The sequence below is a fragment of the Papaver somniferum genome, chromosome 5, assembly GCF_003573695.1.
Source record: "Papaver somniferum cultivar HN1 chromosome 5, ASM357369v1, whole genome shotgun sequence".
Lineage (NCBI taxonomy): Eukaryota > Viridiplantae > Streptophyta > Magnoliopsida > Ranunculales > Papaveraceae > Papaver > Papaver somniferum.
Genome location: NC_039362.1, coordinates 173,865,889 through 173,881,185, shown reverse-complemented (window position 1 = coordinate 173,881,185; position 15,297 = coordinate 173,865,889). Strand labels below are relative to the sequence as shown.

The window sequence follows — 15,297 nt, the reverse complement described above, 5'->3', positions numbered from 1 at the left end:
GATAAAGAAGTCAAATGTATCTTACCCTTTCTGATTGATAGGTGCTTCCTAGAACTTGGTTGTGAGCTTTCCCAGTACATTACATCTTTAAGTCTCCTCTAGTGTGGATCAAACCATTGGTTGGTGCTGAAGTTCATGTTTTGTAGGTGTGGGATGAGTGTTTGATCGCGTAAATTCACAAGGGAGTTTTACCTTGCGTTACGTGTGGACCTGTCACCCCGCTGGCTAAACTATGGCCAGGAGATTACCAAGCGGTGGGGATCCGAAACTCTCGATAACGTGGTGTATGCAATATTAACAAGCACCCGTTCCGCCGAGATGCCAAAGGCATGTCATGTTAGGTATCTCTTTCTTCTGGAAGCCTTCCCTCCGGTCATACACTCATAGACACTTAAAGTGGAGTCCTGAGAGATTGCATGCAAAGTGCTTTCCCCAGTATGATGTAACAGTAAAGATTAGATTAACAAGAAAGATAAACACAACAGTATCAATAAAAAACCCATGGAAGATGCAACATTGCGGATTCAAGAGAGGGTTAAACACGTAATTGATATCAAGTGTTAAAGATTCGCAGAAAGGATTAGTATAAACAGTAAGAAAATTTAGTTGAGAAGCAACCTGTCTAAAGCTCACTTCTTTCCCCCTGCAATGTCAAGAAGAAGAAGAAGAACAGAAAATGCCATTAAAGAGTAACGATAGAATCTAACACTTATATTTTTTCTCTATGGTCTGCTTTCTTTGTGGCATTGAGGACTACACCATATGGCATTAAGAACTGAAAGGAGCAACTTAAGAGGTAAGCAATGATATAATAGTAGTAAGAGAAATAACAATAACAATCATAGGCGCTGCTAGTGATACAGTAAGTGTATAGGCCAAAGTCCTCCATGATGAGAGTGTAGTAAGGGGACAATTGTGTGCCAGGTTGTTCTCATCCATGGTCGCACCAAAAATGTTGCTGCTCCTTCCTTAGTTATGATGCTCTGTCACTTTTGGGTGAAGTCTTTTATAATCCTGAAAATCAAAAAGAGAAGGAAATTAAAACTCATCCAATTTTGGCACTTTTATGAGTCTGTGTATGCCTGTAGCTTGATTCTCACTGCCCCTTGTTATTGTAAACTGGTGTTGCATAAGTATCACCTAATTTCGTTGGTATCACTGCTACAAAAATACAATTTTCGTATCAGTATAAAGTGAATTGACAAGGAATGAAGAAACTTGCACACTCAGAAATCAAACCAATGTTTTCTCCCACCATGTGTTACTGAATTATTTTGCAATAAATGTTAGTGCAAATGGTTAAACATATAAAGCAGGAACAATCATTAGTTAAGAAATAATTTTGTTAATAGCTCATTTCTGCCTCTGCACTATCATGAAACAAAACGATGGAATGTATCAAAGATTAATGAGTTAGTCAAGGAATTTATCTGTATATGTGGCGTGAAATGTCATTTGGCAAACTCTCGACTTCCGCTTTCTAGAACGTTGTATGAGTAGTGATCATCCATTGATTCTGAGATGAGCCTACAAATCAATAATCCGACTAGAACACGAGTTGGATAGTTAGTCCCCTTGGCAAAAGATTAAAAACCAAAATAGGCATGTTAATAAGTGAACCCAGAATTAAAACTTAAAGAATTAGGTAAAGCTTATCATTTCCACAATCAACTACTGCTTATCTCATAGGTGACTCGGCTTCTTTTCTGTATCCGCGTGCCAACGCGGAGCTTCTCTTGTGGCTTTACTGAATTCAATGCCCCACCAAACAAGATTCAAATAGCAACTATCCGTTGATTTAAGAACCTAAATTTCAGTCGTTAAACTAGAATAAGATCGAAATGGTTAGTCAAACTTAACCTTAAATGAAATTGAAGTGCGGAAGCCTAGTGGTATTTGAACATGAATTAGACCTAAGCAGAAGACGTGGAACTTAAAACCGTACTAGTGGCTCGGCTAGGCATTTTACCAAACATGTTAAGCATACAAGTTCAGGTGTGACTAACCAATTTGTTATTTATGCCACACAAAAGGAAAATCATACCTGCAGCCTTTGGGTACGCAAGAAAATGTTTAAGAAGAGTGGATCATTTCTCACATGAGCGGATAATCCATATAGAGTAGATACATGGATTGAACAAACCATGTTAAATTATATCAAATGAAACGAAAAAGGAAATGAAATTTATCTGTTGCGAGGAGGTTATGATTACGCCGGGTGATATCCTACGGAGCTGGAGCTGCGGAATTGAATCTGGGGAGTTCAACCTGAGCTGCAGAATTTCACCACGGAGTTGATCTTCGGAATTGAATCTGCGGAATTGAGCTTCGGAATTGAGTCTGGGGATTGAAGCTTCCGAATTGAGTCTTCGGATTGAGGCTTCGGAGTGGGAGTTTGGCAGCGGGCCTGAAGCTTCGGAGTTGAATTGAGCTGCGGAGCGGGATTCGATCATCGGACTTTGATCTTCGGAGCGGGATTTGATCATCGGGCTTTGATCTTCGGAGTAGGAGTTGAGCATCGGAAACTGAGCAGCGGAACTGAAGCTTCGGGGAAGGACTTGAGCAGCGGATTTTGAGGCTTCAGAGATTTATCTGCGGGAATGAAGCTTGCATCTGCGTAACTGTGCCTGCGTTTTTACAAATGTCAAAAGATTAGCTAAAGTTTAACAACGTAGCTTATGTAACTTTATTTTCTTCGGATGCGACTTGCAAGGTCCAAATTTCTATGCGTTGCTGGTGCTGCGTGGTTCGAGGGTCCGATCTCTTCTCCCTGCGGAGAGTGAATATATTAGATTTCTTTCAAACAAGTTACTAGTAATATGACATGAATGTGGCATCGTGATTCTCTGTACGTCAGTTTCCAATTGCGTACACTTCTACTTTCCTGTAACGGCGAGGGATAAGAGTAGTTAGTAGTTTCTATCCGTAAATAAAATGGAAAGACGGGATATTTTTTAATGAGGAATAAACAATATAGGGGTGGTGTTTAGATCTGCTGATATCTTCATAGATCTGCTGATATCTGATTTTTTACATCGATGTAAATTCTTCAATGAAGCATAAGAAAAGATAATAGATCCCTCACTGGAATAGACTTGATTTGAATAAAATACAGGATAAATAAATTCTTTAACATCTCTCCAGTTTCTTAGCGCCAAATTGTGACTACTAAAAATCCAGTAGCACAACCAAATCTGATTTAATGGTGAAAACGATATCAATGGAATGATAAATGTAATGTAAGAAGAAAGAGATGAGAGATACTGAAATGCTGACACCGGATTTAACGTGGTTCGTCATACTGAGGCGTACGTCCATGGGTTAGTGATTTTATTAAGTGTGTAAGAAGAGCCTCCATTAAAGAGGAGTTCTGCAAGTAAAAGAGGTAAAACTAACGAAAAAGAGAAGACCCCCGCTCTACCCTAATCTCTTCCTTTATATAAGGAGAGAGGTACAAAGACATTTACTATATTACCCTTCGCTTAATAATTAAGCTAATATAGAAAGTTGTAGTGTATGTTGATGTAGAGTTGTAAGTTGACGAAACTTTAATATACTGCCACGTGTCTATTATATATTTGGTATCTACAAACAACACCGATATCCATGAAATAAGAAACTCTTTAGCGCCAGAAGAAGTTAACCCAGAAATAAGAAACCAAATATGGTTACGGATGACAACCTAATTTCCAAATAATGTCAATTAATAGATTGTCGAGCGCTCTTAAATGAGTGTCGTCAAACAAATACGCAGAGAAATTCAGATGATTCTTGTTCTGTCCATTTGGTACTCTTTTGAAACCTTCATCCTACTATAAGTCTCCAACAAAGAAATTTAAAAATTAACGTATACGTGAAATCCAACCATCAATACATAAAGAAAATACGGACTTACTTTCTTCGTAGGGCTTTCTTCTATAAAATCAACCTTTCAGTTTTCATCTTTGCAATGGATGATTCTGCGAAAAAAGAAGAAGAAAAAGATGAAGCAAATATTGAAGTTGTATATTATGCAGTTGGGCTTGAGTTTCCGCATACAGTTTTCAAAAGGCTGTCTAATACCTTCGCGGCTTCGCATAACGACGATGGGTAATACCTTCAAGTTCTCTTTCGATGGCTTATCAGACCTCCAAATTAATGGTTTAAAAGCAAGGATTAATACCAATCAAATTAATTCAAGCCCCTAAATCTTTGACTATTCAATACCTAAGTTGATTGATAGAAAGATGCTTTCGATGAAGGAAAACAGGAGGTTTATGAGAAAAGGTTTACCCATGAAGTGGCGTGACCCAAAATTTGGATGAAACTCCTCTCTTCCTTTCTCAGCAGGTAAAAACGATTCCCCCTTGCAAATCTCTTTCCCTCGGTATGGAAGAGTCTGTGTGTACCAAAATTTGTGAAAAGAAAAATAAAATAAAAGTAAGAACGAAATTAGAACTTGGAATCTGGAAAGATGATGATGAAGAAAGGCTTGTTGCATGGTATCAAGTTAACCGGATTGCTGTGTATCTGGTATCTGGTACACATTATTTATGCATATGAAGAGTCGTGTTCGTTAATCCGAAAGGTGTGTCTTCTCGTATATTATGGAAACAGTTACGTCTTTTTCCATAAGACGTATCTTAAAATGTGGAAAAAGACGTATCTTAAAATCTATCCACATGGCAGCCTAAATTTGCAGGAAAAATGGAGGATGAATTTGGTGTTGACACATCAGCAAAATCATCCTCCTTTATATAAAGAAGAATTGATTACAATGATTTAGGCGGCCTTTTTATGAACTGAGCTGGAGGCTTTCTTATTATGATAATCTGTTCGATATGTGCAGATTCTTTTAATTATTTAGTATATATATAATCGATCAGCGAACTAATTCTTTTTTGGTCGTTGTATGCAAGGAGCTAAATTGTATATATGATCCCGATAGGCCACCAGTAGAAGTTTATGATTATGGCACCCCGGATTGCGATGAAAAATGCACCGTTGCTTGTAAGGATAGAGGTGGAGGCAGTTGTCCCCCAGGGCTTGCTATCTGCTCTTGTAATTGCATCATTATTTAAATCCGCTGTTGGAATCGGGGCTATCTCCAAGTGTGATGATGTGTGCGTCTTGATGGAAGGTATTACTTACTGGTCTGGGCTGATGCCAAACCTAACAAGGGATACTAAATTACTGAACCAACGGGTAGGCATCAACTCTTAGTAAGAACAGGATTGTTTTGCACAATTTGTTATGCATTTTATTCTATAACGTCTTTTTTTTTCTTGCCAAGTCCATCACCTCGCGTTTTATGTTTTCTTGTTTTTACTAATAAAATCCCAAGTGAATTTTACCCAAAAGTAAAAATATAATATCATGAGTCACTAATAATATAACAAATGGTTTGATGCGAAACTTATTTATTTGCTGCGTTGGGTTGATGCCAGACTTAACATTATAGGGCTTTTCCACCCCTCTCGTTTTATGTTTTCTCACCAATTAATCAAGAACGATTTTTTTGGACCATGGTTTTTTTTTGGGACCATGGTTTTATTTTGGGTAAAGACATTACAAGTAAATCTAGGTCACTCCTTATTTAGATATTTATATTAATACCTAAATTACCCTCCTGATTAATTTTGGGTGATGATTAGTTAGTGTTAATAATAATTAGTGTAATGATTAGTGAGATGATTAAGTTAAAGATAATTAGTGAGATTAAAAAATCAGATGATTTTTTTTTTTAAGAAGTAGAATTATTGAGAGAGTAAAGTTAGAGAAGATGAAGAAGGAAAACATGAAAAACATGGATTTTACCAACCACAACCGGAGGAAGGGTATTTGGGTACCCAGGTAGGCTTCAAACTTAGATAATGTTGGTTGAATTGCCAGCAGGAGCTCAGCCCGGCAAAGCATGCTAAACTTTGAGCACAGTCCAGCCCAACACGTGACTTAGCCAGCACGGCACGCCACGTTATTTTTATGAGATGGATTGGGTTTAACTAATCGGCAAACCAGCCTAATATAGCGCGCGTCACGAATAAACACGCGGCACGGCACAACACAACACGTTAAGAAAGCATGTAATAATATGTATATAATACACAACATGCACAATACATCACATTTTGTGTATATTTCATAAAGGAGAACAATAGCCAATTATAAACATTTTATTATCGTTATATTGACTTATTTTTTCATAATAACACATATAATACCTAAATATTTGCAAAACATTTATATTAGAAAATATGAAATAAATGTGCCAGGCACAACACGTTTATTTTCCAGGCATAGCCCAGCACAACACGCTTTTTGGTGCGGCACAACATGGCACGTCATAATCTCCGGCACAACACGGCACGACACATAGCATAATAAGCACGCGATTTCGTGGACTGGGCTGTGCTGAGCCGGCATGTTTTACACCTCCAAGACTAGCCCTCCACACAAGAAACTTTTGTATTTTCTTTTGTTTTTGTGTCTAATATATCAAGGGAGGGATGTCGTATTAATACTAATTTTAGAAGCCGTCGCCTAACTGATATTACCGACTCATATTTAAAGATATTCATCTGATACGGTGATCTCATGACTCTCGTCGAGTTATTAGTACAAGTAAAAAGGGCTTGCTTCAGCAGTGAACGCAAAGAACAAACGACAATTGACATTTACAGTGAACTATATATAGACTATATATGTAAGCTTTGGTGATGAACATAAGGAAGCAACCTAAGAAGCGAACTGGTTCAATTTTACCATATGAAAGAAATAGAAAATGAACACAAACCATCTTGCTTCTTTCCCAGCCGGTTTAAGTCAACTAATTTAATTCCATACAAACTGTTCAACCACACACTGCGTAAAACTGCTACTCCTATAACCCTGTGTATTTTACTTTTAACTAACTGTTGGCTGTGGGAAGCAACTAAAGCAATGCATTTGCCTTATTCAACCAAGCATCGTAAATGTCATCTTCAAATAGAACAAAGTGCACCTACAATCGAACAGAAAGAGTTAGATGAGTAGTATGTGCAATTCAAGAAGGGTGGGAGAAAAACTTGTTAAACTGGATGTTATACAACCAGGAATAGCAAGGAAATGCTTTCAAGACGGAGTGCAACGTTGAAATTCATATCCTGTGATGTTATATTACATTTTTCTGTTTTTATTTTTTCCATAAAACAACAGCAAGGGGCAATGCCTCAAACTATGATAAAAGCCAACTTGTTTCAAGATTATGTTTTCATGTCAACAATTAGCATCTTATATATGCTCCACTGAGCACATCACTTGAAAGAAGTTAATGTCATGAACAGGAAAATCATATGAAAAGTGATTGAAGAATTTCAATGCACACAGAGCAAACACAACCGAATTAAGATTACCTCTTTTAAGTCACCATATAATTCCATTATAGTAGATATTGCAATTGCAGCAGCTTCGTCATAGGGATAACTGTAAACAATATATCACAAGATGAGGAGAAAATACATGAAAGAGTAAAAGAAGAACAGATTCATGGGATTTATCCAACTCGCTTGAGAACTACAAGATACATATATATAGCTACAAGCCTATAGAACAGATCTTGTTGGTACACAACATTAAGTGCTCATATTATACATGCTTACCCATAAGCACCACAAGATATGGCAGGAAAGGCGATATACTCGATCTTGTTCTCTTTTGCAAGCTTTAAGCAGTTTCTGCAAGAAATGGAGTTAACAACTTCCATTTAGAAACTATTGACAATTACAGAAAAATCGACCAACTGACATATAAAAATCCCAGAATTGAAGATCCATGAGTTCAAATTTCCGGGATCAATATTGATATACCTGTATGCATTTCTTAGAGTAACTTCTGGGTGATTATCAACGTGATAAACAGGACCAACAGCGTGAATAACATGAAAAACGGGCAACTGAAATGCTCTGCACAAATTTTATTTTAGCCAACATGATTTGCCATAAACATAAGTTCGCATTTAAAGATACAAACGATATCTAATGTTAGGAACACCTACGGAGTAATTCTGGCTTCTCCTTTTGGACAGCGAATTCCAGGACGGACCTCTGGAACAGTATAACAAGCTCTTCCTAGTTCAGGTCCTGCTGCTCTATGTATGGCTAAGCAAAAACATTTCCAACCAGTATGAGGCCACCTACCTAACTAATACGAACCAATGTAGATTTTCTAAAAACTAAAGAAAGTAATTAAAACCCTGTGATGCGTTTAAGTGCTTACCTGTCAGAAGAGAAGGGTCATCAGATCATCATCACGGAATATTCCTAACTGGACAATGTAAGCTTATCAAAGACTTTTAGAACAAATCTGACTACCACCACAACCTCCCCAATGCGGTTTACAATTCTGACCAGCACCTTCACCATGAAGTTTACATTTCTGGTCACCAATCACACATCAACACCTCTAGAATGGGATTTACAATTACAATTCTGACCACCACAACCACCACCACCATCAGGGTAGTAAAATCACTAGAAAGAAACTAAAGAGGCAATAAACTGAAAGCTCGGAGTCAAATTGTATAAGAAGCTAAAAGAAAGAATTTTACTCACAATGGCATCAGAAGTACCATTAACCAACCACATTGTGATATCACCTCTTTGTATTTTAAGACTACTTGATAAAGATAATTTGAAATCCTTAACACCATCACCGCGATTTCCTTCTCCTCCGCCGCCCTTAGATGCCATTGTAAGTGCACGGAAGACAGAAGTAGTGATGCCGGAGAGTGTAGCTGAGTTATTTGCAAGTTTGACAGTTGAAGTTCTCGAGCAGGAGGACTTTATGTTTACAAGGTTATTGGTGCTTTCACGGAAATTTTGTGTGTATTGAAACCGATTTATAGAATTTGATTCTGGAAATATAGGTCGACAAGTTCGAGCCCAAATGGCCTTCTCGCTCATCATTTTGATTTGGCTCACCGGAGAGAGTCTCACGATTTCTTTACAGTTTACACCATTATCTGTAATAGAGAAATCACACCTATACTTCTTCAACCCTTTTCATATCTTGGAATCAATCGTAAACCTACACTTTCTCCCCAAGACTTTTTGGACGTGCCCTCCACAAAAGTTCGGGTGTGTATTCATAAAATATACGAGGGCGGACGGATGTCATGATAGTTAAGTTGGAAGGTCCTTAATAAAGGCAGATGTATAGGCAACATCAACAAGTGGATCTGTGGCGCAATGGTAGCGCGTCTGACTCCAGATCAGAAGGTTGCGTGTTCGATTCACGTCAGGTTCATTTTTTGTTACTTCATTCCACACATGATACATTTACTGCTGACTCATATATGTAAGCTTTGATGTTTACTCCGTCTTTTTGGACAAAATGAAATTTCGTTTTTCTCTTATTTGATTTACAAGAACACACAAATCATGTTTTTCTCCTTTCCACAGCTCAAACCATCACAATTTCATATTTCACCCCATAAGTAATCACACATTTGCATAAATATCATCACTCTGTTTAAAATCCATTGTTGGGTGTGGGCAGCACCTAAAGCAATCCGTTCGCCTTCTCCAACCAAGCATTGAAAACGTCATCTTCAAGCAGAACAAAGTGCACCTAAATCAACCACCGGAGTTTCGATGAGCAATATGCGATTCAAGGAGAAACTTTGTACGACTAAAAATGTTTTCCAACCAGAAAAACAACAAACAGACATTACCTCTTTGAAGTCACCATCTGATTCCATTACAGTAGAAATTGCAATTGTAGCAGCTTCTTCTAATGGATAACTGAATAGAAAATGACACTACTTTTAGTAGAAAATATATAAAAGACTAAAATATATAGTTTCACCTGACAAACAATCTATCCTTCAAAAATTCACAAATCTTCTATTGATTTTGCTCACACTCTCACTAGAATCACCAACAGAGATTTCAAACGTAAATCATAAACATCGGTATCAACTATTCAACCCTTAAATGCACCACTGCATATTGAACGGGCTATAAATAATATCAGCAAAACAACATGTAAGTGCTCATGTGAAACTTACCGGTAAGTACCACAAGATATGGCAGGAAAAGCAATATAATCTATGCTGCTCTCTTTTGCAAGCTTGATGCAGTTTCTGCAGCAAATTGAGTTAAAAAATGCCATTAGAAACTGCACGATGATTACAGAGAAACCAACCAGCGCGCAACAAAAGTAAACATTGATTATCCATCTGCTCAGTTTTCTGGAATCAAGATAGACATACCTGTATGCATTTCTTAGAGCAACTACTGGGTGATTTTCATTATCATAAAAAGGACCAACAGTGTGAATAACATGCGAAACGGGCAACTGAAATGCTCTGCATAAATGTTATAAACTAAATAACCAACACAGGTTTTCCATAATCATAAGTTCGTGATTGAAGGTTCAAATAATCGCATCTAATGTTAGGTACACCTACGGAGTAATTCTAGCTTCTCCTTTTGGGCAGCGAATTCCAAGACTAACCTCTGGAACAGTATAACAAGCTTCTCGTAGTTCAGGTCCTGCAGCTCCATGTATCACTAGCCAAAAACATTTCCAACAAGTATGAGACCGTCTAGCTAACTCGTAGGAATCAACCAAATTAAGAAACTAAAATCATGTCATAGGTTTAAAGTTTACCTCCATCAAGACCCCCACCTCCAAGCATCTTTTCATTAGCTGTATTTACCTGTCAGAGGAAAACGGTCATCGAATAATCATCATAGAATAGTCCCGACAGAACAATGTAAGACGGAATTTTTACTCACAATGGCATCCGAAGTACCATTAACAGACCACATTGTGATATCACCTCTTTGTATTTTCAGACTACTTGTTGAAGAAATTTTGAAAACCTTAATACCATCATCGCGTCCACCCTTAGATGCCATTGTAAGTATAGTGAAGACAGAAGAAGTGGTGCTGGAGAGTTTAGCTGAGTTATGTGCAAAACTATGTGATCGTTGAAGTTCTCAAGGGGGAATTTATAGGAAGCGTGCAAACTTTAGACGTGCATAGCATTTGTAAAATAGATTGAAGGAGAGGGTTGACACTTGACATGACAGTTTGATATTATCCTAGGTTAGCTAAGTTTTCCAGAAAATCAAGGTAAAATTCGTATATTCCTTGTTCTTAGTTTTAAATTGTACTCAGTGACGCGATTTTGACAGGATTTGTGTTATTTTATTTGAATATCGAATCCTATGTTGGATCATGATCAGAATTTCTCAATCAGTTCCGTTACATATATAAAATGGTACATAACACTGCTAATACACACCAAAAGCTAGTGTTTGATTTATTGGACACCCATTTCACCGATTATTGTTATAGGACGTGCACTCCACACAAGAAGTTTCTGTTTTCTCCTTAATCTGTGAGTCTAATAAGGCAGGGATGTCATTATGTTGAATCTGCAGGAGATTAATTCAGAATTAGTACAATTATTCATTTCTTAATTTAAAATTTGTTTTTCTTTTTCCTACTTCAAAATTTTCTGAAGAGTCACCACCACAAACAACACAATTAGTGCGGTTGGGTTGAACTTGCTTCAGTGGTGAAGGCAAAGAACCAACAACAACGGATATCCACCGTGAACTCGAACTCGATATCCACCGTGAACTCTGCAGTCTTCAATCTGCAATTTTGAGACTGCTAAAGCAGGAACTGGGATTTCAGCTTTACTATAGATTACTGAGTAACATGTAGGCTTTGGTGCCAACCTCAGGCAAGCAACCAAGGATGGGAACCGGTCCAATTTTTATATATGAAAGAAACGGAGATTGAAAATTTGTACTAGTTAAAGTCGACTAATTTCATGCCATACAAAGGTTAACCGCATGTTGCATAACATTACTCCTACAACTCTGTCTACCTTAATCAACCAATTGCATGCCATACAAAGGTTAAACGCACATTGCATAACATTACTCCTACAAATCTATCTACCTTAATAAACTGTTGGGTGTGGGCAGCAACTAAAGCAATACATTTGCCTTCTCCAACCAAGCATCATAAACGTCATCTTCAAATAGAACAAAATGCACCTTCAATCAAACAGAAAGAGTTTGATCAGTAACATGTGCAGTTCAAGAAGAGAGGGATTGAACTTGTTAAACTAGATGCTTCCCGACCAAAAATCGAGAGGAAATATGCTCTTCCAAGATGCAATTGCATATCCTGTGATGTTTTTAGTATACTTTTCAGATTGCAACAGCAAGCTGCAATGCCCTAAACTATGATAAAAGCCAACTTCTCTCCAATTATGATTTTACCACAATCCATTGAGCATGTCACATAAGGGAAGTCAATCTCGAACAGAAAAATCAGATTACATATGATTAGAGAACTTTAATGCGCAGAACAAACACCAACAACAAAAATTACCTCTTTGAAGTCGCCATCTGATTCAATTACAGTGGATATTGCAATTGTAGCAGCTTCTTCATATGGATAACTAAATAGAGAATGACACTTTATTAGAAGAAAATGCATAAAACATTAAAAGGAGATCAAAAATGATCAGATTTGTTGAACTGCTATCTCCTCGCAACTAAAACTTGGAAACTGAAGGACACATAGCTACGAGCCTATATAACAGATCATGTTCAACAGTTCAAGTAAGGTGACTGAGTCAATTAGTTGGAGTAACCAGGCATTTGTAATTGTCGATAATAATTTTCCATTAAACTTAACAGTGTTAGTACTCAAAAGCAGTTCCACCACAAGAACTTTTAGTTCTCAAAACAGTAGCTCTCAAAAACTGTACCTTCCTAAGAATTTCAACTCTAGAAAATGTTCCGCCATTATGTTAATGATAACATATCATTTGGCTGACCTTAAAGGAGAAAGGGCAGCCAAAATTCAAATATTTTATCCTTAAGATTCACAAACATCCTATTGATTTTGCTCACACTCACTAGAATCACCAAAAGAGATTTCAAATGTAGATCACAAACATTGCTATCAACTGTCAAAAACACCACTGCCTATTAAACGGGTTATATATATCAGCAACACAACACTAAGTGCTCATGCGAACCTCTTACCCATAGACACCACAAGATATGGCAGGAAATGCAATATAATCTATGTTGCTCTCCTTTGCAAGCTTTATGCAGTTTCTGCAACAAATTGAGTTACGATTTCCCATTAGAAACTACAGCCACAATTACAGAAAAATAAACAAAGCACAACAGAAGTAAACATTGAATATTTATATGTGTTCGATTTTCCAGGATCAATATAGACATACCTGTAGGCATTTCTTAAAGTAACTTCTGGGTGATTGTCAATATCATAAATGGGACCAACAGTGTGAATCACATGGGAAACGGGCAACTTAAAAGCTCTGAACAGATGTTATAAACTTTTTAGCCCACGCGAATTGACATAACCTTGAGTGCATGTTTAAAGGTTCAAAGCAGATCTTATGTTAGGTACACCTACGGAGTAATTCTGGCTTCTCCTTTTGGGCAGCGAATTCCAGGACGAACCTCTGCAATGGTATAACATGCTGCTCGTAGTTCGGGTCCTGCAGCTCTATGAATTGCTAACCAAAAAAATTCCAACCAGTATGAGATAATCTAGCCAATTAATAAGTACCAATTCCAATTCGTGCCCCATAAACACAAACTACATAGAAACTAAAAGGTTGTTGTTATGGGTTAAGTGCGTGTTTTACCTCCATCAACACCCCCACCTCCAAGCATCCTTTCGTTAGCTGCATTTACCTGTCAGAAGAAGAGGGTCTTAAATTAATCATCACAGGACAACTCCACATGGACAATGAAAGCCAATCAATCTATTCAATATAAAATGTCACAGAAATTGCAGAACAAATTATACTAATCTGACCACCACCTCCACCAATTAGTTAAAATCCTCTACATTGGAAGCACTTTTTAGCCACCACCACCACCTCTACAATGAAGCTTACATATCAGATCACAAATCCCACCACCTCCAGAATGAGGTCTACAATTCTGACCACCACCTTCACAATTAATGAGGGTTACATTTCTGGTCACCAATCCAACCCCCTACACCACCTCTAGAGTGGGGTTTACAGTTCCGACCACCACCACCACCACCACCACCAGGCAACTAAACCCACTAGATATAAACCCATGAAATTAGCAATTTTGTAACCAAACCCTAGAAATTACACAGGCAATTAACCTAACGAAATCAAATTAAATTGATAGACCACTTTGTGATACCCCCAACGAAATCAAATTAAACTAAACTAAAAAGAGAGAAATTTAAGAAGTGGAAAAACTCACAATTGCATCAGAAGTACCATTGATAGACCACTTCGTGATATCACCTCTTTGAATTTTGAAACTACTTGATGAAGAAATTTTGAAAACCTTATTACCATCATCGCCTCCTCCGCCACCGTTAGACGCCATTGAAAGTGTAGTGAAAAGTGAAGTGGGGGAGCTGGAAGAGAGTGTAGCTCCTGAGTTAAGTGTGATCGGTGTTGATGAAATTGAAGTTGTCAAGGGGCAAATTTGTGCGTGTTGAAACCGATTTCTAGGGTTTGTGCGTGGTCGATAAATTCGTGCCCATATGACCCTTGCAGTAGCCATCATATGTGCTGCCCATTACTATTTATGAACTCAAAAATATGTAATTCGGGAGAACCATGATATTGGACATACCAAAAACTTTCAAGGCATACAAAGGACTAGTCCTAACTTGGGTGTCTTTATAAGGGGTATCCTATGGGTGGTTTAATTACCTATATGCCCTTAAATCCTATAAATTACTAATCTATCTCTAACCTTAATACAAAAATCTATAATCATAAACCTAAAATCAGTTTCAACCCCTTCTTCTTCCTCCTCATCCTCCACAGCCGAACCCACCTTCTCCTTTTTTTTTTCATCGTATCATCGCCGAAATTTAATCGTCGATTCGTGAAAATTTAGTCGACGATTAAACTCATCTATATAATGGTTCGTCGTAAGACAGTATCTCGTTCTAATCGAGCGATTGAACAACCCATTGAAGAACAAGAAGATTTAGAGAGTGAAGAAGAAACTCAAAATCAACCACAAAATCAACCGGAAGAAGAGATTGAAGAAGAACCAACTCCAGAAATGAGAATAAGAAGGTTAGTTCTACAAACCCATCTCGTATTTGATGTTTTTGATTGGTTTGATTGATTTAATTCGTCAAAATCATGTTTCTGCGGCGGTTACAGGGTATGGATCGGCGCAAAACAAATCTTAGATGTGCGCCGAGCTGTTCTTGAAACTGAACCCTGAAAGTGCATATGAACGGCTCGGCGTATATCTGAAA

The 15,297-nt window shown here is 37.6% G+C and overlaps 3 protein-coding genes and 1 non-coding gene across 4 annotated transcripts; 1 reads left to right on the top strand and 3 right to left on the bottom strand.

Moving 5' to 3' along the window:
- Positions 1 to 6,910: 6,910 nt before the first annotated feature.
- On the bottom strand, positions 6,911 to 8,705 carry LOC113280096 (macro domain-containing protein VPA0103-like). The gene is made up of 6 exons (XM_026528747.1): positions 8,568 to 8,705; positions 8,012 to 8,157; positions 7,824 to 7,919; positions 7,617 to 7,691; positions 7,371 to 7,440; positions 6,911 to 6,979 (listed from the first exon to the last, which is right to left on the bottom strand). The coding sequence occupies exons 1-6, from the start codon at positions 8,703 to 8,705 to the stop codon at positions 6,911 to 6,913; spliced, it is 594 nt and encodes a 197-aa protein (XP_026384532.1).
- A 484-nt stretch (positions 8,706 to 9,189) lies between these two features.
- Positions 9,190 to 9,261, top strand: TRNAW-CCA. The gene has a single exon. It is a non-coding gene; the product is annotated as a tRNA-Trp (tRNA).
- A 62-nt stretch (positions 9,262 to 9,323) lies between these two features.
- On the bottom strand, positions 9,324 to 11,013 carry LOC113283709 (macro domain-containing protein VPA0103-like). The gene is made up of 7 exons (XM_026533034.1): positions 10,758 to 11,013; positions 10,630 to 10,678; positions 10,427 to 10,529; positions 10,229 to 10,324; positions 10,025 to 10,099; positions 9,689 to 9,758; positions 9,324 to 9,585 (listed from the first exon to the last, which is right to left on the bottom strand). Exons 1-7 carry the CDS (start codon positions 10,878 to 10,880, stop codon positions 9,517 to 9,519), a joined length of 585 nt encoding a protein of 194 aa, XP_026388819.1. The 5' UTR covers positions 10,881 to 11,013; the 3' UTR covers positions 9,324 to 9,516.
- A 137-nt stretch (positions 11,014 to 11,150) lies between these two features.
- LOC113283708 (macro domain-containing protein VPA0103-like) lies at positions 11,151 to 14,599 on the bottom strand. The gene is made up of 8 exons (XM_026533033.1): positions 14,274 to 14,599; positions 13,673 to 13,721; positions 13,438 to 13,540; positions 13,244 to 13,339; positions 13,038 to 13,112; positions 12,376 to 12,445; positions 11,938 to 12,035; positions 11,151 to 11,402 (listed from the first exon to the last, which is right to left on the bottom strand). Exons 1-7 carry the CDS (start codon positions 14,583 to 14,585, stop codon positions 11,967 to 11,969), a joined length of 774 nt encoding a protein of 257 aa, XP_026388818.1. The 5' UTR covers positions 14,586 to 14,599; the 3' UTR covers positions 11,151 to 11,402; positions 11,938 to 11,966.
- Positions 14,600 to 15,297: the final 698 nt, after the last annotated feature.